The sequence below is a fragment of the Dermochelys coriacea genome, chromosome 1, assembly GCF_009764565.3.
Source record: "Dermochelys coriacea isolate rDerCor1 chromosome 1, rDerCor1.pri.v4, whole genome shotgun sequence".
NCBI lineage: Eukaryota > Metazoa > Chordata > Testudines > Dermochelyidae > Dermochelys > Dermochelys coriacea.
The window spans coordinates 36,056,733-36,078,644 of record NC_050068.2 but is presented as its reverse complement, the minus strand read 5'-3'; the positions used below and the strand labels follow the sequence as shown (position 1 = coordinate 36,078,644).

At 38.7% G+C, this 21,912-nt stretch overlaps 1 protein-coding gene across 14 annotated transcripts in view; it reads right to left on the bottom strand.

Annotated features, from left to right (window-relative positions):
• The window catches only part of ELMOD1 (ELMO domain containing 1), a 62,492-nt gene that overhangs the window by 6,040 nt on the left and 34,540 nt on the right, over nucleotides 1-21,912 (bottom strand). For 11 of the 14 annotated variants that reach the window (XM_043504213.1, XM_038386692.2, XM_038386689.2 and 8 more), the window contains 5 exons: nucleotides 19,663-19,760; nucleotides 11,120-11,249; nucleotides 5,615-5,748; nucleotides 4,231-4,299; nucleotides 3,757-3,780 (listed from right to left, as the gene is read on the bottom strand). In XM_043504213.1, coding sequence (XP_043360148.1) covers nucleotides 3,757-3,780; nucleotides 4,231-4,299; nucleotides 5,615-5,748; nucleotides 11,120-11,249; nucleotides 19,663-19,760 — 455 coding nt within the window. The remainder of the gene's footprint in view (nucleotides 1-3,756; nucleotides 3,781-4,230; nucleotides 4,300-5,614; nucleotides 5,749-11,119; nucleotides 11,250-19,662; nucleotides 19,761-21,912) is intronic. The other 3 variants (XM_043504219.1, XM_043504221.1, XM_043504220.1) reach the window with 1 other exon arrangement.

Sequence of the window (21,912 nt, the reverse complement as noted above, 5' to 3'; positions counted from 1 at the left end):
GCAGTTTGATCAAACTGGTATAATAGGTTTGAAGCGAGGTTAGCTTCCTTGACTTATAGCATCATCCATGTATTGTTCTCATCAGTGCAATCTGAAAGGAGGCTGTGGCTATGCTATTCTCCCAGTCAAAATCAATTTATTCTGTATCCTCTTCAAAAAGGATAGTCCACCTCACTTAAACTTGAATAAGTATTGAAAACCCTACATTTCTTTTAACTTTAACTTAGAATGACTTTAGCCTTTGGTGTTCTCCAAGATATACATGACATGAACCACTTGAAACAAACATGAAAAATAGTACTTCTCCAATAGAGAATGGATAGGGGAAATGTTACCTTAAAGAATATACTTTTTATTAATCTGAGTAAATTAGCAGCTACAATTTAAGGAACATTCAACAGCAGCCATATTTAATGCCTAATAATAAGTCTAGAGCAGTTTTTAGATGCTTATGCATCACTCAAAACAGACAAACAACAAAAGGAACTTCTTTATCTTTCAGGATGAAAGATAATACAAACGAGGATTTGACAATGGAAAGATTTCTAGAAAAGCTAAATTTGATACAGTTTACGGAGTATCAATTAACTGAGGTTTCACTGGCCATAGCTGAACTGTATATGCCAAATCCCAATGACGTTACTGGGAGTTTTGCCTGAATAAGCACTCAGGAGAGTTTTCAGAGTTTGGACCCACTATAGGGAAATATACTTGAGTGCAAACAATACAGCCACATGCCATGTTTAGATTCCACCTGAATTGTGAGAACTCAGACTATATTATACAGTACATAATCATTTAGAATAATTTTTTCATGATTATAAATATCCACATTTAGTCCTTCAAAAGATATTAAAGATATTAGCAGAACAAGGATTCGTGCACACATTCAGTCAGAATGCTGATCCACTTATCTTCCCAATCTCCAAAACTTTGTTTTTCATCTCATGCAATTGGTGAAAGCCTGAAGGGGGTTTATTCCTGGCCCAGTGAAGGAGACACCACATTTAAAAGGTGTCCACATTTAGTGTCATATTATCATAGTGGAAGGTGAAACAGGCTCAGTGGTGTCTTCAAATGAAGATAATGAATTGCTAAATGAGAAGACAGACCAATAGACAATTCAATAGAAACAAACATTCATCATCATCACATGAACACCAGCACAGCCACTAAAAACAAAAAACAAAACAAAACACAACAACACACACACAAAGAGCATCACTAGAAGAATTTTACTCTGTGGGTGCGCTTTCAAGGATGGAACATGCATTCCAAAAGGTTTCTGACATGACATAACATAACAGGTAAATGAAGAATACTAATGGAATTGATATTCCCTATCTCACAAATGGGTCATTGGAATATACATATTGCTCATGTAGCTACATTGGTGCAAAATTCCCTAGCATAGAAAGGCTCATAATCCAGATTCAATTTGCCATGTAAACTAATGAAGATTTTCATTAAGATTTTTTTTTTCCCCAGGACAAGACCATTTAAAAATAAACATGACACACCCCGTTCATTAGCAAATACAAGTTTCCTTTCATGAAGATGCGAATGGTTAAAAAAAAAACAAAAAAAACCTGTCCCCCATCCACAAGGTGGGCAGTATAAAGATTAGGTAAGACCAACTGGAAATGAAGCAAACTCTGCTAAAAATAAAACAAACTAAACTTAATAAAGAGATTAAAAAGTTGCGTACAATAATAACTGAAAGATACAAAGCTAAATTATGTAGGAAACTGCTCTTTTCAGATTTTGCTAAAATATAAATGTCTTTGGCAACAACATAGCGTGCTCATTTTGAATCAATTTTATCTAACATTAAATTACTACTACTGGCTACCATGCAACAGAAACATTTCCAAGAGAAAGTTCACATTAGGTGTAAAATATTATATTTGTCTTGGGTATAATAACTGGTTCTATGTTTACGATATTGCAAATTAGGAACTAGGTTTTTCCTGTATAGAAATTATTTATAATTTAGATAAATTAACAAACAGAACAAAGCTTTCACAAACTAAGGTGGGTCAGGCCAGGGTAGCCTTTAGATAGAAGACTTCTAAGGAAAGTGCTGAAGGAAGAAGTGGTTTTGGCAATTCAATAGCAACACACACAATGAATCAACACCAAACCCACATGCTGAGAGAAGAGTGATGGTTCAGATGAAATATAAATTAATATCCTAACCAAATTCTCATTGAAGCAGTTACACTTTGGCTATCAAAATACCTCTCTACTGTTTTCACTTCCAGCCCTACACAGTTGTGCTGTGGGACAGACACTGCATTCCATCTAAAGGTGCGTGAATTACTGTCTGTGCCTTACAATACTTACAGCTGATTTTATCTGGGATTGCTTATTGCAATTTTTCTGAGAATTGAAAATTATTTGCACTACAGCACTCAAAAAGGCATGTTTGTGATAAAATTCACACTTGTTTATTATGAAGAGCACTAAGAAGAAGTAGGGCTACCAAAAGTAGAGGAGCTGGAAAGGAGCTTTTGTACTGGTTTGATTTAATGGTTGGCTGAGAATTTATTACCACTTCTGACTGGTTAATGCAGTTGACAGGCTGAGGTTATTTATTATCTATTTATGGTTTTATTTAACACTTCTTGGCAGTTATTAGGTTGTCATATTGATAATTAATTATCAGGCTGCCTATAACTTCTATATGGAGTTTCCCCCCCTTATTGCTTAAATCAAAATAAATAAGATATAAAGACTACTGGCCTAGGTGCCAGGTGGTCTCAAATCCTCCTCCTGTTCCTACTGCTGGTTCTGACAGGCCTTCATAATACTTTGCGTTTGCATTGTATACAACGCAAACATTTAGTGAGGAGATGAATTAAAGGGGACACATGATAGATGTATATAAATTAAGGTATGCCCTAGAGAAGTTAATTGATCGCTCCAATTTTCATATTCTCTTACTACAAGATCAATGGGATGTCCACTGACGCAAACAAATTTTAAAATAACACAAAGTGCTTTTTATGCAATGCATGTGGAACTCATTTTCACAAGGTATTACAGAGGCCAAGAGCTTAGTAGGACTAAAAAATGGATTCTTTACGTGGATAATGAGAACACAAGGGATAAACATTTTTGTTCTTTTGGGCAACTACCTACCTGTGGGTATGGAGGGTGGGAGGGGGGAAAGAAACTTTCCCTACAGATAGTCTTTTCCATTATTAGCCATTACATTAGCTTCTTGCACCTTCTTCTAATATATCTGACACTGGCCACTGGCCTGATCTGGTATGGCAGTGCCAATGTAGCCAGGTGATCACAATTAAGGAATAGCAGACTTTCGACATGAACAACTTATAAGCTTAAAACCGTTAGCCCAAACTATTTGGCAAATACTTATGACCAGTAAGTCAGGGTCACAGAAATCTGGAACTGTTTGCATGACCTAAGAATTTTAATTAAAGAGCTAAATTTGTCACACATTTTATTTTCAACAAATAATTTGACCAGTTGCAGTTATAATATGCAGAATCTTCTATAAATATGAAGCAAGGCTGACATTTGATCTTATATACATCAGTATGTTTAATTGCACCATATCCTTGTGCAGCCAGCAAGATTTGGTGACCACTGCAGCACTGAGCTGAAGAAGGGAATACATCAAGTATACCCTTGGAGAATGCTTGCATAAATGATGGGTTTACTCCAAGTATGGTTTGATCTTTATTTACACGTAAAATCTTACAAAACTGAAAGAAAAGAAAAAAATACCTTAGCTCCTCTTTAGTGACTTCCCTTCATTGTGAAAGACAAGAGAGAATTAAAGAAAAGCACATAAAAAGATAAGTAGCTTAAAATTAAAAGAATATGGAATAAAATGAAAATATTTAGCAATACAATAAACTGTCTGATTCAGTACATGAAATACATGAGTTTGTCTTCTCAATCTGATTAATTTACAGTAGCTAGCCATGTTAATTTAGAGACAGGGCTTGTCTATAAGGCGAGTTAGCTTTTCAAACAGCAGTAAGTCAAAGAGCACTACGGAACTTTTAGTACATGACAGCAGGGTCCATACAGCCAGTTAATGTGCAGCAGGCTAGGGTGCTGAAGATTTACACCCCAGCTTGCCATGCATTAACTCTCCACAAAGACTGCCCCAGAGACAGCATATGGCAATACCCAAGCATGCAAGTCTAACAAAAATTTATTTGAAGCCAATTTATTGTTAGCCTCAAGCATTACCTGTATTTCGGCTGAAGGGAATCGGAGAGAACTTGCTGAGCTATTGCAGCATCCCGTTCGGCAAAATATCTGTAGGTGCACACATTTAAATACTTAATGCAATTTGTGAACAAAGTCAGGAAATTCTTAATGCTGGTAAGCTATACTGTATTATATATGTATACTGTATATATTGTCCCAGTCCTTTCAAATATTGCCAAGGGCAGTTCTGCATAGGTACAATGGTATATAAAATGCTTTAATATATTGATAATCTATTTTAAAAACTATCAGTGTGTATATATGAAGTATCCAGATATCTTTATGTACATATTAAGGAGTGCATGTTACATGTCCCACCTCTGTCCCTGATGCACACAGGATAGGAGTCTGTTACAGCCCCAGCTACAGAGCAGTGGCATTTGAGCTCAAATTGTAGCAGCTCCTGCTTTTAGCTCTGGAGAACCCCAGTTCAATTCCCAAATTTTCAGCTAAGATATTGGCCGTCGCAATATCACAATGAAGTAGAATGGGAACGATTTCTCTTGTGATTAAAGCTCCGAATTCAGAATCAGGAGCTGGAATTCTAAGGTAAGCTCTGCCACAGACTAAAGTGGCTGAGTCACTCAACCTCTCTAATTCCCACTCGGTACCATGAAGTAAACACTTCCCTGACCTCACAGGGATACTGTGAAGCTTAGTTTATTAAATAATTGTAAAATACTTAGATATCTTTAGATCGAGGAACAGGAGACGCACAGGATTTTTATTTAAATACTGACAGATGTCAAAAATCAAACGGCCAGATATTATGTTTGCAAATAATGAAAAAATGAATGGCTATTTAAAATTCACCAAAGCAATCATAACTATTTCTTTCAGCACCTAATTCTAAGGTTGAATGTGATCTAACTGCAGACAACAACCAACAGTGACTGCATTTGATCAGTTCCAACCAAGAAGTCAGAACAAAACTCCCAAAAGGAGCAAACATATGCAGGCAGGCAGACAAGTTTTTTTATTTTATATAGAGTGTATCTTTACACACACAGAATACTATAAAGCAAAATAAATGCTATATGCCTAACGGAAATGTTTCTGTTCTCATGTTTAATTAATGTTTCACAAATAAGTCCAAACACAACGTAAACACAATTACCACAGTAAACCATGGGGATTGTCTAAATTTCAGGATTTGTGGATTAAGTAAAAAAGTTTTCTTTTTTTTTAAGAAATATTTCCATCTCAAGAGAAAATTGGTTTTTTTTAGGCACAGTTTTCTGAGATAAGAGTCTTCAGTGTTTCAGGAATTATACCTATAAACTGTTAACAATATCAACATTTGTGTTATATTAGTATAAATTGCATTACATCTTCAAACTCAAGTATCTGTATATCTACTTACAACAAGTTATATAATCCCAGGAGGCCCATCCCTCTAAAATCTGTTTTAGGATCGTCTCCTTGGAAACCAATTTCACACCACTGCTTCGAAACCCGAGCTTCCAATGGACAATCAGGCTTCAAACATTTCCATAACTAGGAATATTACAGAGAAGTTAATCATTAAGTTTTCATGTATATATTTGGTCTTCATTTTTATGAAATTCTCCATGCAACCTAAGTGCATCTGTATGCATAGCATTCAGCAACTAGAGCCTGTGGCCAGGTTCCAGCCCCTAAAAGTTTTTCTTTAATACTGCGAACAGTTCAAATACTACCCTAGCAAACCCCCTTTGACCTTATACAAGAGTTGTACAAACCCTCACAAGCACTCCTTTCTTTATACTTTATGCATCGAAATAGAAACTGCCTCCATAAGCAGAGTCACAAATACGTTAGCAATCTGCTGAAAATAACTGACATGCCAGCAGGCAATCAGTCCTCTCAGTTTCCTAAGGCTCTGCAGCAATCTTTTTTCAGACATCTTTTGCAATACTCTAGAATTATCAGAAATAGAGAGTGCAGCACTAACACTGCACTGAAAATATAAATGAGAAAAACCTAAACAGGAATGGCATAGTTCACCCTCCATACTTAATTCAGGGACGAGGTCTTCATTGAACTCATATAAAAACAATAAGGAAAAATTACCATGATTTAAACTAGTGTAAATCAACCTAGCTTCACTGGCTCACAATATCGAGTTGTGGGTACAGATAGTCAGAGAGATTGGTCATTTTCATAGGCATTTTAGATGCCTTTGCTCCTACATATCTTTTTTACAGTCAACATTTTAAAGCTGTTTATGAAAGTACATCCACAGTGAATACCATGCCTAGATACAACTGCGATGGGCACCCAATAAAATGCTTAAATTGGCAGGATTATTCAAATAAGAGGCACACAATGTACATATTTATGTACCATGGTATAAAGCAATACATTTACTCATTCTGATGTGAATAAGACAACTGTTAATCTAAAATCTACTAACACCATATTATCAGCTCACTCATATATTCTTACCAATGTCTCAAGAAGCACACTCATGGAAAAAGTATTCCTGAAGTGCAAAAGGTCATTAAATACTGGGGGGGGTGGGGGGGAATGAAATTCCAGAACTCATCGTTTATAATATTACAGAAATTTCACATTCTAGAATGCAAAATGCAATTTAATTTTTAAAAAACTTTATAAAACCATTTGTTCAACTTTTAAAAAAAATTAAGCTTTATCTTTGTTAACATTTCCTGTTTTATCATGGTATGCAATAGCATGAGACATTTTAAGCACATTTCCTAATTCTTGCTTATACAGCCAGCAACAGTATTCAATGCATCAATGTTATTCTTCACTAGTTCAATCACATTAGATAAATCTTTACCTTATCTCATAAAATGTCCTTCTGGTAACATGAATAAATAATAACCATTAAGAACTTTGAGAATTTCCCATTGGAGAGATCATTTAATCAGAATGTCTAAAAACAATGAGGAGGAATCAACCTAATCTTCCCTGATGTGAACTGAAAACAAATCGAAGTCCCAGACAGACTGCTATTTGGTATTCACCAACTCTTATGTTGAAAGCATGCTGTAAATTGATGCTTGATATATGGTATGGGAGGAAAATAGTAGAGAAGGGACATCAAAGTCCTTATTTTAAAAACAGGAAGAACTTTACTGTTTAAAAGGAAATATGCACAAAATGTTTCTCATCATCATCAGTTTCCATCTGGCTTTAGTTCTAATTTAGGAGAAAAAAATTCAAAAGCACCTATGTGATTTAGGAGCCAAAATCCCAAAGAGATTCAGGCACCTGGGGGAGGCCAGAGTTTTAAAATTATTTAGGGACTTAAAGATGCAGATAAATGCCTACTGGCATTTTCAAAAGCACTTAGGCAGTTAACTCCCATGGATTTCAATGACTCCCAGGTGACTCCTTTTAAAATTGGACTTAGGCATTTGTGAAAATTTTACCCACAGTGACTCACCCTTGGCTATCATTCTGCAAAGTTACAAATGATGTTGCAGAGGATGCTGCTGCTACTCAGAAACACCAATTATAAAAACAATCAAATGTTTCTTTTTCCAAAGCCTGTTCAAGTTTATTCATGATGAGAAGAGCTTTCGATTCCAGGAGTTTGCTGGGTGGGATAGGTGCATTAAGAGGAAATTTTTCCTTGGGGGTAGGTTATCCCCATACCATTTATTGCAGAGCTTCTTGTATCTTCTCCGAATCATTTGGTCCTGGCCACTGTCAGACAGGATACTGGACTGCATGAAACATTGGGCTGAATCATTATGGCAATAGATACTTTCCCCATAACTCCATCCCTTCTTCAGCTCTGACTGCTACAAGCAAGGGGTGTCTGCTGCCCTATCCCATCCCACAGCTTCTGTTTTTGAGCCCCGTTCTTCAGTGAATAACGTGAGTGCCTGCTTCTGCTTAAGCACAGAGCTGTCCCCAAAGAACTGCACAGTGATTCTGATCTGATTCCTATCAGTTTCACTGCTGCCAACAATGATTTTGAAGAGCAGCACTGAAAACTCACTAGACTCGTCAGTTTTGGCTCTATGTAACCTGGAATCCAGAACTGACTGCAATATTACTTTAAATTGTATATTATTACATACGAGTTTTTATACATATATTCAATGCCCACATACATACCTGATTTTGAAATAATGATAGCTGGAGGTCTGCTTCTGGTGTAAGAGGCCAACACATTCAAAAACAAGAGAATTTACTTTGCCTAATGCTGGAGAAAATAAACTCGGTTCTTTTCTTGAAGGAAATGTTCACAGTCCTTCACTACAAAAATGACAGCTCAGTTCTATTGCCAAAGTAAGCAAGAGCGTGGGATTGTCAGTCAGGTAAGTGATAGACATCTGTGGACTCATCCTAATGGTAGAACCTATTTCTAGATTTTATGTTTGTGACAAAAGTGGGAATTTTTGGCATGGTTTTTGTGAACATGTGTCTCCCCCATCAGACTTTGCATTCTTATCCTCTGGGAGCAGAGGGGTTAAAATGATTCTCCTAGAACAGAGGTGTGACACTGACAGAGCAGGTGCCAGGCCATGCCAAGGTCCCCAGGCCTAAATTGAATACTGACAAATACACAGCTGAAATCAGTCTGGCTCACCTGTGTGTTAGTAATGTTAAAACAGGTCTGAGAATTACAAGAATGTGTTTAGACTTTACTGACTACTTGTGAGTTGCTGCATGCATTAATCTCACTTATAACATCTGTATCCCACATTGTAAAGTAATATTTAAGTATTTGCACTGTAAGCCTTTTTAACTGTATAGATCACCAGACAGGAGAGAGACATTAACTACAGTAGAACCTGAGTTACGAACACCAGATTTATGAATTAACTGGTGAACCACACCCCTCATTTGGAAACAGAAATACACAATAAAAAGCAAATACTGTATAGCACAGTACTGTGTTAAACAAACTACCAAAAAAATAAAGGGAAAGTTTAAAAAACAAGATTTGACCATGTAAGGAAACTGTTTGTGCTGGTTTCATTTAAATTAAGATGGTTAAAAGCAGCATTTTTCTTCTGCACAGCAAAGTTTCAAAGCTGTATTAAGTCAATGTTCAATTGTGAACTTTTGAAAGAACCACCATAACGTTTTGTTCAGAATTATGAACATTTCAGAGTTACGAACAACTTCCACCCCTGAAGCGTTCAGAACTCTGAGGTTCTATTGTAGTGTGAAATGCTGGTCTTCAACAGGTGGTGTTCTGTCCTGTCCAAGGAGGAAGGTCCATTGACACCAGAAGGGCTACAACGGAACATTAAAGAGGACAAAAGACTTGGTTGTTTACTCTCCCTCCCCCATAAAGATGAGTCTTGCAAGAGGATTTCTCCCATCAGCTGAGTTTGCTGCTCAAAGCAGAACGGGGGAAAGGAATAAAAACCTCTAACAAGGAAGAAGTGTATGTTTATGCTGCTCGGACTCTAGGGAGCAAGGATTACTAGGCATAAGCAAAAGATCCCCAGTGCTTACCCTGGATTAACCCTAAAGGACGTATAGAGCTTGCTTATTACAGAAGTTTCTATTACTTTTTTGAAACTTAAGATTGGAACTCATTTGTCTATGTACGTTTATCAGCTTTACCTTGTAAGTAACTCTTATTTCCTTTTCTTTTTATTAAATCTGTACGTAGTTTATGATAGGACTGGCTACAAGCGTTGTCTTTGGTGTGAGATCTGAGGTGCAACTGACCTGGGGAAAGTGACTAGTCCTTTGGGACTGGAAGTAGCCTGAATATTGCTGTGATTCATGATGTAAGGTACCATTTCTGTCACAAAGGAAAGCTTACCTGGGTGGCAAGACAGATTGGAGTACCCGAGATGAGAATCTGTGACTCCATGTTAAGGCTGTTATAATTCCTCAGGAATTTACATATGATTATTTGTTGGTGAAATCTAATTACAGAACCCACAACCAATTTGAGGTTTGTGCCCTGGTTGGTAACAGTCTGTCCTGAGGTTGGTACTCATGCTCTTGATCCACAACATGACAGCTTGACAAGAGGAAAGGCATAAAGGTGCTTGGATCATGTAGGTGTCTGGGGTGGTATGAATTCACCATCAAGAGCTGGCTGGAATCAATACATTTGAATGGAAGATTCTACAGAAAACCGCCATGACTGAAGATTAATTCCTAGAGCAAATAACTTCCTTTCCTCCACCTTTCTGAAGGGAAGCAGAGCTCAAATCCCTAACCAGAGAACAATGGAGTAAAGGTGTCAGGGGCCTGTAACAAACACAGGGTTCTCAGACATACAGGTGCTCTCACTTGGGACTGAGAGACAAAGGGATAATGTGACAGTGCTAAGATGGATTCCAGAACAAGCTTGCCTAATGGAGCCCTGGCTTTAGCCAATATGAATTCTGTCTTAACCTTTGATTCTCTGTACTAACCTAAGGACTTCACAACACTGTATTCCAGTTGACTATTAAAACCTACCCTGTTTTGGAAAAGATTTTCTGTTGTTGATGGTTCTACTTACTAATGTGCACTGATCCTGAAAGGGAGTGGAAAGTCTCTGAACAGGAGTCTACCTCAATTGGATTCGCAGTTCAGAGCTCATGCCGAGAAACAGGGATTGTTGGATCCCGAAGGCCAGTCTCAGAGGCTTTGAGGCCATGTGGCCAACCATTCTGGAAAACTGTGAGCTACTGAAGGTCTGACTGTTTAAAGGCTGGGGCATATCATAAAGCCTGTAAATCCATAATAGTGTTCATAAATAAGTGCAATGTAGCTGCATGCCTAGCAACTTAAAACCTGTGTTGACCATTATACTGCTGTAATATGCCATTTTAGGAGAGTATGGAGGAAGTTAAGACATACCTGTGGAAACTGTGTATGACGCTTTTACAAATAGGGCATGTGGAATCACCAGGAATCAAGTGTTCTATGTCAAAGTGATTTCAGCACTCACCTTTAGAAGCTTCTCTTCATGTTGGGGATTCTCTGAGTCATATGGCTCTCTGCGCAGCTTTTCAACCTCTGCAATCAGATTTCTGTACCCTACAATCTGTAGGAGACAGGCCTGAAGAGATACTCCTAACCTAAGCAAAAAGAAGTCAAACAATGATGTAGGGTACTATACTGTACACAGCCACTTAGTTTACATGAATATCCTCAATGAATCAAAAGCTTTAATAAGTTTAATTATGGTGGAAGAATTTTAATGGGATCAATTCTTCTCACCAGAAAAACTACATTTAAAGAAATCGTGTACACTGCACAATTTTGCCATTTACTAGCTTTCTTTAGTATTTGGACTCTCTTTGTAAGTTAATATTCCTCCCCATCCCCATCCCGAACAGCAGTGAAATCTCTCTTATTTGTTAACATCCCATTCTGACTGTATACAGCAGCTGTGTGGATGCCTGCTGAAAGGACTGCATCAAATCTTTCCCCTCATGCAAACTACGGCTTCTCAAAAAAGCCTTGAGACAGGCAATGAACTAAAAAATTCACATTGAATTAATCACTAAAACTATGTTTTGTTTCCATGTCACAAAAGCCCACACAATACAGAAAAAACCTGAACTAATGCATCTTATGCAGCCTTTATGGGATCTGCCCTTAGGTTGTTATTTTTTTGCCTCACATGCTGAGAACTGCTATAATGGTTCTGTTTTCACCCTGTATTGCAAGTCAAAACATTTTAGATTTTTATGCACCCTTTAAAAGTCACTAGGCTTCCAATGCTTTAAATTAAGGCAATTTATTCAAGTGTTAGGTTGGACAGTCTACAGCACATTATTAAATGCAATTATATACTGAATGTTATTGAATACCAATACCTTTCGCATCGCATATGGAAACATGCTATGAATATTTAGGCAGGTATTTTAAAAACATTTCCATAAAAACTCAAATTAATATAATCCCTAACATAAGTAAGGAAAGCACAATCAGCTTAATTTCAATGCCATTTGCATGCCACTAAATCATAGATATCAGAGATGATAAACATCTATTAGGTTATCTTGTTCATCTCTCTAAAAATGCAACACTGTCCTTTTCAGTACTTCGTTTAATCTATTGTAGTATTAAATGACTTGAGCATAAAGATTTCCACTTCTTATCTTTGAAGACTATTCCGCTGAGTGCAACAGATATCACTATTAGGATATTTTTCCTTGCCTCAGTTTCATACTAGGACTCCTAGTTATACACTCTTGGTCTACCCTAAACAAGTGTCTTCTCCCCCTTTGTTTACATGCTTCACTTTTTATACCTTTCATTTTTAGAGTGTCTTTCATTCCAAAGGATGAAAACATGCTTTATTAAACTACATGTGAATGCTGTCACCTCACTGCTAAAATACTGCCATAACTGGGCTTAACCACAGCAATGACAAATCGCAGTTTAGAGCAGGGAACTAAATACCATTGGCAGCTGAAACTGCAAGGCTAATTTAGATAGACAAAAAGTAATTATTCAAATTAGAATTACATTTTTTTTAAATTAATAAATATTTATACAATTTTTGGACACATTTTTAAAATTTGTAGTATACACACACTATATCTATCTATAGATAGATGTATGGATAGATTCCAAGGTCAGAATGATTATCTAGTCTGAACTCTGGTATAACAGTCAAAGAACTTCCCCAAAATTTGTGTTTGAACTAGAGCATACCTTTAAAAAAATAAAAAAATCCAATCTTGATTTAAAAATTGCCAGAATCTAAACACTGTATACACAAAAAGTCTCTTTCCATCCCCCCAGCCCCTTGTCCCAGTCTTTCCCCTCATCTCTCCATTTCCCTGACCCCCTATGGCTGGCTCCTCATACCTTTGCATTCCAATCAGGCTCTTCCCTCTTTCTCATTCTTGCTGCTAGGGTGACAGCAGGGGGAGCACTTGGAGCAAAGGACTGGGAATCTTTCTGTTCTTAAAGTTCTGTTTCTTGGCACCTAGCTGGCAGGAACACCAATTGCAGGGAAAGTCCCATTCACCTCTGCAGCCCTGGGATGGAGCACACCCAGCAGAGATGGAATCTTTGGAAACCTCTGCCACCAAATTCTAACAAGTCTCTACTGAGTAAATGTGCAAACAGATTTTCAGAGGCATATAAACTTGGCCAAATTTGAATGAATTTTTACAGAGATGGTAAAAGGCATATTTCCAGTGCTCCCTCCACTGCCAAATTATAAGTCCTTGCTCCAAAGCACTGGGGCACTAGCGCTTCTCAGCGACAGTTTTTAGATTATTTTTTAACATGGACAGAATAATATTTTTCCTCATCTCATTCAGAGAAATGGCTGAACAATTTTTCCTGAAATTTCCCCACAAAATTCAGCCCGAGGTATACATCTGGCATGTAAATTTTCAGCCCAAATGGTTAAAATCTGACTAAGCTTTAAGCAACTAAAAGCAAGGTCTTATAATGGAAAGCATTTGGCAACCTTAACTATAGTCCTTGTTACCCGTGCTGCCAGTCTCTCTCTCTCTCTCTCTCTCACACACACACACACTCTATAAAATATGCATGCTGTTGGAGGTGCTTTCTTTCAGAGGAGATATTTAACCAAGGGCTAGAAAAATGATATTCAAGGCTCAGACCTGCAAAGTACGGAGCATACCAAAATCCAGAAAATCACTTAAGCACATGCTTAAAGTTAAGCATGTGAGTAGCCCCTGGGCAAAGTTTAAGATGTGCTTAAATGCTTTTCTAGATTGGGACCAGTGTGCAGTGCTTTGCAAGATGGACCCCTGAAGCTCTGGTCTGAGTGACCACTGCTCATCTGGACCTTGGCTTTACATCTCTTCTGAAAGACAGCATCTCCAGTAGCATAGATCCCACAACATCATGTTGCGTCTTTGCCACCAAACATCATTACCAACAGTTCCTGGGTTTTCCTTGGAGCTATCCCATCAAAGTAAAAAAAAGGCTTGCTTAGCCCATGAGAAAAGTGAAATGCCAGAATTGGCCTGGCTATCATATCAGCAGTTAATCAAGCCATACCTATCTTTCTTGTGGTATTTACTCAGTCTTGTCTAACCCTTTACCATTTTGCTCCTCTGAATTTACTCCAACATATCAAGGTCTTTCTGATACTGAGGTGTTCTGAGCACTGTTCAGTACTTGAGGTGTGCTCTCACCAGGCATAGGCAGAAGGTGTGACAAATGAGATAGCATCCATCAGTACATCATTTTTGCTATAGCTGGAGTTACTGAACTGAGGATTTTAAGGCTTTGATGCAGAGGCTTACCTGTTTCCTAACAATTATGCTAGGGGCTGCAAAGACATCCTATGGGGGATAGGGGAAAGAGAATGTTAATTTGGTTGGAGATTCACAGGTCAGTCCGGGACATGAAGGGCTGTCAACATATTAACAAACAACCCAAGCAGAGGAGAAGAAAACAATCTCAACTATACATATAAAATGATGGGGTCTAAATTAGCCGTTACCACACAAGAAAGAGATCTTGGAGTCATTGTGGATAGTTCTCTGAAAACATCCACTCAGTGTGCAGCAGCAGCAGTCAAAAAAGCGAACGGAACGTAGGGAATCATTAGGAAAGGGATAGATAAGACCGAAAATATCATATGGCCTCTATATAAATCCATGGTATGTCCACATCTTGAATACTGCGTGCAGGTGTGGTCACCCCATCTCAAAAAAAGATGTATTGGAATTGAAAAAGGTTCAGAAAAGGGCAACAAAAATTAGAGGTATGGAACAGTTTCCATATGAGGAGAGATTAATAAGACTGGGACTTTTCATCTTGGAAAAAGATGACTAAGGGGGGATATGATAGAGGTCTATAAAATCATGACCGGTGTGGAGAAAGTAAATAAGGAAGTGTTATTTACTCCTTCTCATAACACAAGAACTAGGGGTCAACAAATGAAATTAAAAAGCGGCAGATTTAAACAAAAGGAAATATTTCTTCACACAACGCAGAGCCAGTCTGTGGAACTTTTTGCCAGAGGATGTTATGAAGGCCAAGACTATAACAGGGTTCAAAAAGAACTAGATAAATTCCTTGAGGATAGGTCCATCAATGGCTATTAGCCAGAACGGGCATGGATGGTGTCTCTAGCCTGTAGCCTCTTTGCCAGAAGCTGGGAACGGGCGACAGGGGATGGATCACTTGATGATTCCCCTGTTCTGTTCATTCCCTCTGGGGCACCTGGCACTGGCCACTGTCAGAAGACAGGATATTGGGCTAGATGGACCTTTGGTCTGACCCAGTCTGGCCGTTCTTATGTGTGTGAGAGAGTGAGAGTAAAAGAAGGGGAGAGGGGGAGAAAGGCAGATAACTGTACAGTAGAAAGGAGTTTTCAAAATGGAGTTTTGAGAACAGATTAAAGCACTGACCAACACACTACATCTGTGCAAACACTGGGATGACTACACAGATACAAGCTAGGACTCCACAGATAATATATTAATGCAAGCTCACACCTGCCTGTTTGAAACAGTGGGAAGGTTATAAATGGCAGGCCTGAGGTGCACGAAGGGTACATATAGAGGGTAGAACACTTACTCAGTGGGGGAGCTACCAAGACACTGAATTGCTGACAGGAAGAGAGAGAAAGATCCTGATTTCATATGACACAAACAACCGAACCCTAAGGTGTAAAGTAAATACCTGCTGAAATCACTGTGCTGTCACTACAAGAGCTGTAAACTACAACTCACTATTACGAGAGAAAAGGAGTACTTCTGGCACCTTAGAGTCTAACAAATTTGAGCATAAGGTTTCATGAGCTATAGCTCACTTCATCGGATGCATTCAGTGGAAAATACAGTGGGGAGATTTATATACACAGAGAACATGAAACAATGGGTGTTACCATACACACTGTAACCAGAGTGATCACTGAAGGTGAGCTATTACCAGCAGAAGGGGACGGGGGAGGGAGGGAAGCTTTTGTAGTGATAATCAAGGTGGGCCATTTTCAACAGTTGACAAAAACATCTGAGGAACAGTGGGGCGGGGGGAACATGGGGAAATAATTTTCCTTTGTGTAATGACCCATCCACTCCCAGTCTTTATTCAAGCCTAAAGTTAATTGTATCCAGTTTGCAAATTAATTCCAATTCAGCTATCTCTCGTTGGAGTCTGTTTTTGAAGGTTTTTTGTTGAAGAATTGCAACTTTTAGGACTGTAATCGAGTGACCAGAGAGATTGAAGTGTTCTCAGATTGGTTTTTGAATGTTATAATTCTTGACGTCTGATTGGTGTCCATTCATTCTTTTACGTAGAGACTGTCCAGTTTGGCCAATGTACATGGCAGAGGGGCATTGCTGGCACATGATGGCATATATCACATTGGTAGATGTCCAGGTGAATGAGTCTCTGATAGTGTCCTTCACTACCCCTTAGACAGAGATAAACATCTACAAGATCTCTATGAAGCATTCTTACAACTACAATACCCACCTACTGAAGTAAAGAAACAGACTGACAGAGCCAGAAGAGTATCAGAAGTCACCTACTACAGGACAGGCCCAACAAAGAGAATAACAGAATAACGGCCACTAGCCGTCACCGTCAGCTCCCAAATAAAACCTCTCCAACGCATCATCAAGGATCTACAACCTACCCTGAAGGACGACCCATCACTCTCACAGATCTTGGGAGACAGGCCAGTCCTTGCTTACAGACAGCCCCCCAACCTGAAGCAAATACTCACCAGCAACCACACACCACACAACAAAACCACTAACCCAGGAACCTATCCTTGCAACAAAGCCCGTTGCCAATTCTGTCCACATATCTATTCAGGGGACACCATCATAGGGCCTAATCACATCAGCCACACTATCAGAGGCTCGTTCACCTGCACATCTACCAATGTGATATATGCCATCACGTGCCAGCAATGCCCCTCTGCTATGTACATTGGTCAAACTGGACAGTCACTACGTAAAAGAATAAATGGACAAATCAGACGTCAAGAACTATAACATTCAAAAACCAGTTGGAGAACACTTCAATCTCTCTGGTCACTCGATGAGAGTCCTAAAAGTGGCAATTCTTCAACAAAAAACCTTCAAAAACAGACTCCAACGAGAGACTGCTGAATTGGAATTAATTTGCAAACTGGATACAATCAACTTAGGCTTGAATAAAGACTGGGAGTAGATGGGTCATTACACAAAGTAAAAAACTATTTCCCCACATTTATTCCTCCACCCACCCCCCACTTTTCCTCAGACATTCTGGTCAACTGCTGGAAATGGCCCACCTTGATTATCACTACAAAAGTTTTTCCCCCACCCCCACCCCCTTGCTCTCCTGCTGGTAATAGCTCACCTTAAGTGATCACTCTTGTTACAGTGTGTATGGTAACACCCATTGTTTCATGTTCTCTATGTATATATATCTCCCCACTGTATTTTCCACTGAATGCATCCAATGAAGTGAGCTGTAGCTCACGAAAGCTTATGCTTAAATAAATTTGTTAGTCTCTAAGGTGCCGCAAGTACTCCTTTTCCTTTTGCGAATACAGACTAACAGGGCTGCTACTCTGAAACCTGTTATTAGAAGAGAGAATTTTACACTGATCAGTGTTTATTGGATATGATTTTCTCTCACCTCTTTTCTATGCACTTTGTTTTAAGTGAGATCCCTGAGGTTTAAAACCACTGGGAGTGGGAATATTCTCCATCCGATGTTTCCAGAAGTGAAGGGGAGATCTGGACTGTAATGTCCCTCAGGTCCCTGGTTGCAAGTATGGACCAGAAGGTCCTGTTCCCCAAGGTTGATGTTGCTGCCCAGGTTGGAGGGAGTGTAAGGCCTGTGGAAAGCTAGAAATATGAGGGGTGAGAGAAGAATTTAAGTGGGAAAGGGGCTATTGCCTCCCTAGTCTGGAACATGCTATCATATCACAAGTATTATCATTACTGTAGTGCCTAGAGACTGGGGCCCCATTGTGCTAAGCACTGTACAAACACATAGTGAGAAAGTCCCCAAACAGACAAGACAGACAAAGAAGTGGAGGCCAAAGACAGGCACATTGAGGTTAAGTGATTTGCCCAAGATAAAGCAGCAGGTCAGTACCATGTCTGGGAATATAAAGCAAGCCTCCTGAGTCCCAGCCCTATTCTTTCAACCACACTGCCTCACAATGCAATCTCTCATATCTATTTGTATTAATCCTTCTCTTCAACAATTCTCAGTTTGACACGGTCTGTGAACTTTAATCAATGTACCTCTTCTAGATCATTGATAAAGATGTTAAACACCACTGGACCTAATACCAATCAGCAGGTCCTTACTAGGCATCTTCTTTCAGCTGAATTCATTGACATTTACCTATAACCTTTGTTTATGGTCTTTTAGCCAGTTTTCAGTCCACATGGACAGTGTTAATACCTGAGCCAATTTAAATTTATTTTCCCTCTCAAATTAAGCGCCAGAGCTCAATCCCTATTTCCCCAGCAATTGGTGAAGCCATATTTTCATGCTGCCCTAATTATTGCCATCATCACTACCAGGATTTGAAACTACAATGTGATGAACATGCTGGCATTCTTCCCTCCGAGTTCTTACTGTACTCCCAGCCAAGAACCCAGGGGTATTGTGCTGTTGAACACATTGGCCAACATTTTTCAAAAGCGGCTAGTGATTTTTGGGTCACCCAGTTTGAGTCACCTTCACAGATTTTTAAAATCAGAAGGGACCATTGTGAGCTCCAGTCTTCATAACCTGCAGGCTACATCTGTGTTATACAGATGACCTGCATAACACAGTCCACATTATTTCACAGTATCTCTTCCAGGAAGCCTCCAATTTTTGGCTTAAAGAAAAGCAAACTTTAGAGGGATCCAATTTTCAGAAGGTGCTTGTTACTTTCTTAAAAATTAAGCTCCTGTAAGGTGTTGTAAATTGGACAGCCAGAAAATCGAGGTAACCCGAAAATCATTACTCCTTTTTGAAATACCATCTTTTTCATGAGAAATAAAACCAAAGTCCTGACCATTTTTGATCAATGACATCTTGTGGCATTTAAATAAAAACAAAAAATAAGAGTGTTAATCATGTTGTCCCAGTCAAAATTCCAACTTGGGTAATTTAAAGGAGAATTTTAGTTAGAAATCAGAATATTGTTTGAATTGCTTATGGTATGCTTCATTCTTCCCTGCACTAAACTGCTTTTTAATGTTGCTGTGCATTGCTAAAAAGCCACCATTTTTATTGCCATGAACACCAACCACAGCTGCATTTCATCCCAGGGGGAAGTGACCATTATATAGTTTGTATATCAGTTTATAAAAAAGACAGCAAGATTCAGAAAACAACCAAGTAAAGAGGCACAGGACTGCTGCCAATTGTAGGCACCATAGAAGATTACTTATTTTTCAGTAGCATTATTTGGACAAGAAGCACAGAGCAGATTCACACTAAGAAATAAAGTTAAGCATGAAGGCCTGATTCTCAATGGAAACAGGAAGTAAAGACAGCAACAGTTCCAAATTTTCTGATAAAGAAACAAAAACTTACTGTGGATTTATATCTGGATTAATCTTTTTCAGTTCCATGATGTCATCTATAGTTTTTTCAATGGCATCTGGATGAACACTTACTGAAGTTTGCAGCAGCTGGAAATATGTTTTAACATAATTAACTACTATAAGATTATATTTAGTGGATACTCATTGCGGTGGAATGTGATGCACATAAGAACTTCTAGATTGACAGCTCAGGAAACCTAACTTTCTATATGTACATGGAACAATTGTACAATTCTGTCCACATATCTATTCAGCCTGGGCAGCCCTTCCAGTGTGTTTAATTCCCATACCTTGACCCTGATCATCTTCCCTCCTAGTGAGGAGCCAGGTTACCTTCCCAGGCTCACTCAATCCTGTACATCTCTGTGGTGGTTGCCAACTGTGAAGGTATTTGGTATTGTGGACTTTGGTCTTATACGAACTAGACTGAGACCACTAACTCTGAAAATATATTTCAGGTTTCAGAGTAGCAGCCGTGTTAGTCTGTATTCGCAAAAAGAAAAGGAGTACCCGTGGCACCTTAGAGACTAACAAATTTATTAGAGCATAAGCTTTCGTGAGCTACAGCTCACTTCATCGGATGCATCCGATGAAGTGAGCTGTAGCTCACGAAAGCTTATGCTCTAATAAATTTGTTAGTCTCTAAGGTGCCACGGGTACTCCTTTTCTTTTTGAAAATATATTTGCATTTCTGGCCTCCATACAGTATTAAAATACCAGAGTATATGCTATACGAGTTTTGTGTAAGGTAAACAGACCCACTCCGGGCATATAGCAATAAAGCAAGAAAAATGTTTTTTTTCCCCCATGTATTCCAAGTGATCCCACTACAAAGATTAGAGATGCACAATTGCTAGAGTGAATTAATAGGAAAGACCTTCTGAACCATCAAATTATCAAAATCTAGCAAGAACTCAGAGAAGTTCAAAATGGATTAAATCTTTTGAGAATCTGCTCTGGCAACCTCATTTGTCACTTGCACATATGCAGGTATTCAGTATGTAGAACAGAATCACAGAAACGAGGTCTAGAAGGAACCTCAAGAGGTCAGCTAGTCCAGCCCCGCATGCTGAGGCAGGATTAAGAATACCTAGAGCATCCCTGACAGCATCCTACCTGTTCTTAAAATCCTCCAAGGATGGAGATTCCACAATCTCCCTAGATAACCTGTTTCTGTGCTTAAAACTACCCTTATAGTTAAAAAGTTTTTCCTAACACCTAACATAAGTCTCCCTTGCTGCAAACTAAGACCATTATTTCCTGTCCTACCGTCAGTGGATTTGGAAAAAAATTTATCACTGGTCCTCTTTATAACAACTTTTCACATATCTGAAGACTTATTACATCCCGCTGAGTCTTCTCTTCTCTAGACTGAACATGCCCAATTCTTTCACGCTTTCCTCATAGGTCAAATTTTCAAAACTTCTCACAGTGTAGGTTCATACTTTCCATTAGTGGTACTGTAACATGTATAGAGTAGATGCCATTTAGTTTACTTTGTGCAATTTTTTTTGTAATGCAGATATAAATAGCATGCTTTCCAATGACACTGGATTTCCCTTCCCAGACAGAAGTGTATAGTTTGAAAATGTAGTTTTTATGTTCTCATGCTCTTCACTTTAACTCATGCAATGTATTTAGAACAGAATTCTAATTTTACAGTTTGAGGAGAAAAGACAGAGGCTGTTTTTAATATTTGTATGAACATTCATGAAAGTGAGGGACAAACACCACACTGCCCAGGTACTTCTACATGTCCCCCAGTCACCATAAGGTACAGAAGTAATAGCCTCATTTTTACATATACGGAAACTGAGGCAAAGGGTGATTCAATGAATTGCCCCTGGTCACTCAAGAAGTCTTTGGCAAAATCAGGAACTGAACCAAGGACTCTTAAGTCTTAGTCCAGTGCCTTAATCACAAGATCATCCTTTCTCCCTTTTCTTATTTGTCTCCATTACTGCCTACAATTCACTAAGCATTGTATAAACACAAACAGTTTCCCAATATGGTTTTGTTGAACTCAACCTTATTTTGCAAAACCACCTGCTACTTTAGCCACAGACTTCTCCTGAGGAGAGGTTGCTATTTATGCTAAAGTGTGTCAGTCTTTTTATAGGTTTTGTGAGGTGGGAAAACTAGTGTGCTAATTTTGAAAAGTGAACACTGTGATTGGGTGCCTACCCCACAAAGGCATAGAAGGTGTTAATCATGCCCTGCCCAGGAAGAAGCAAGGGAG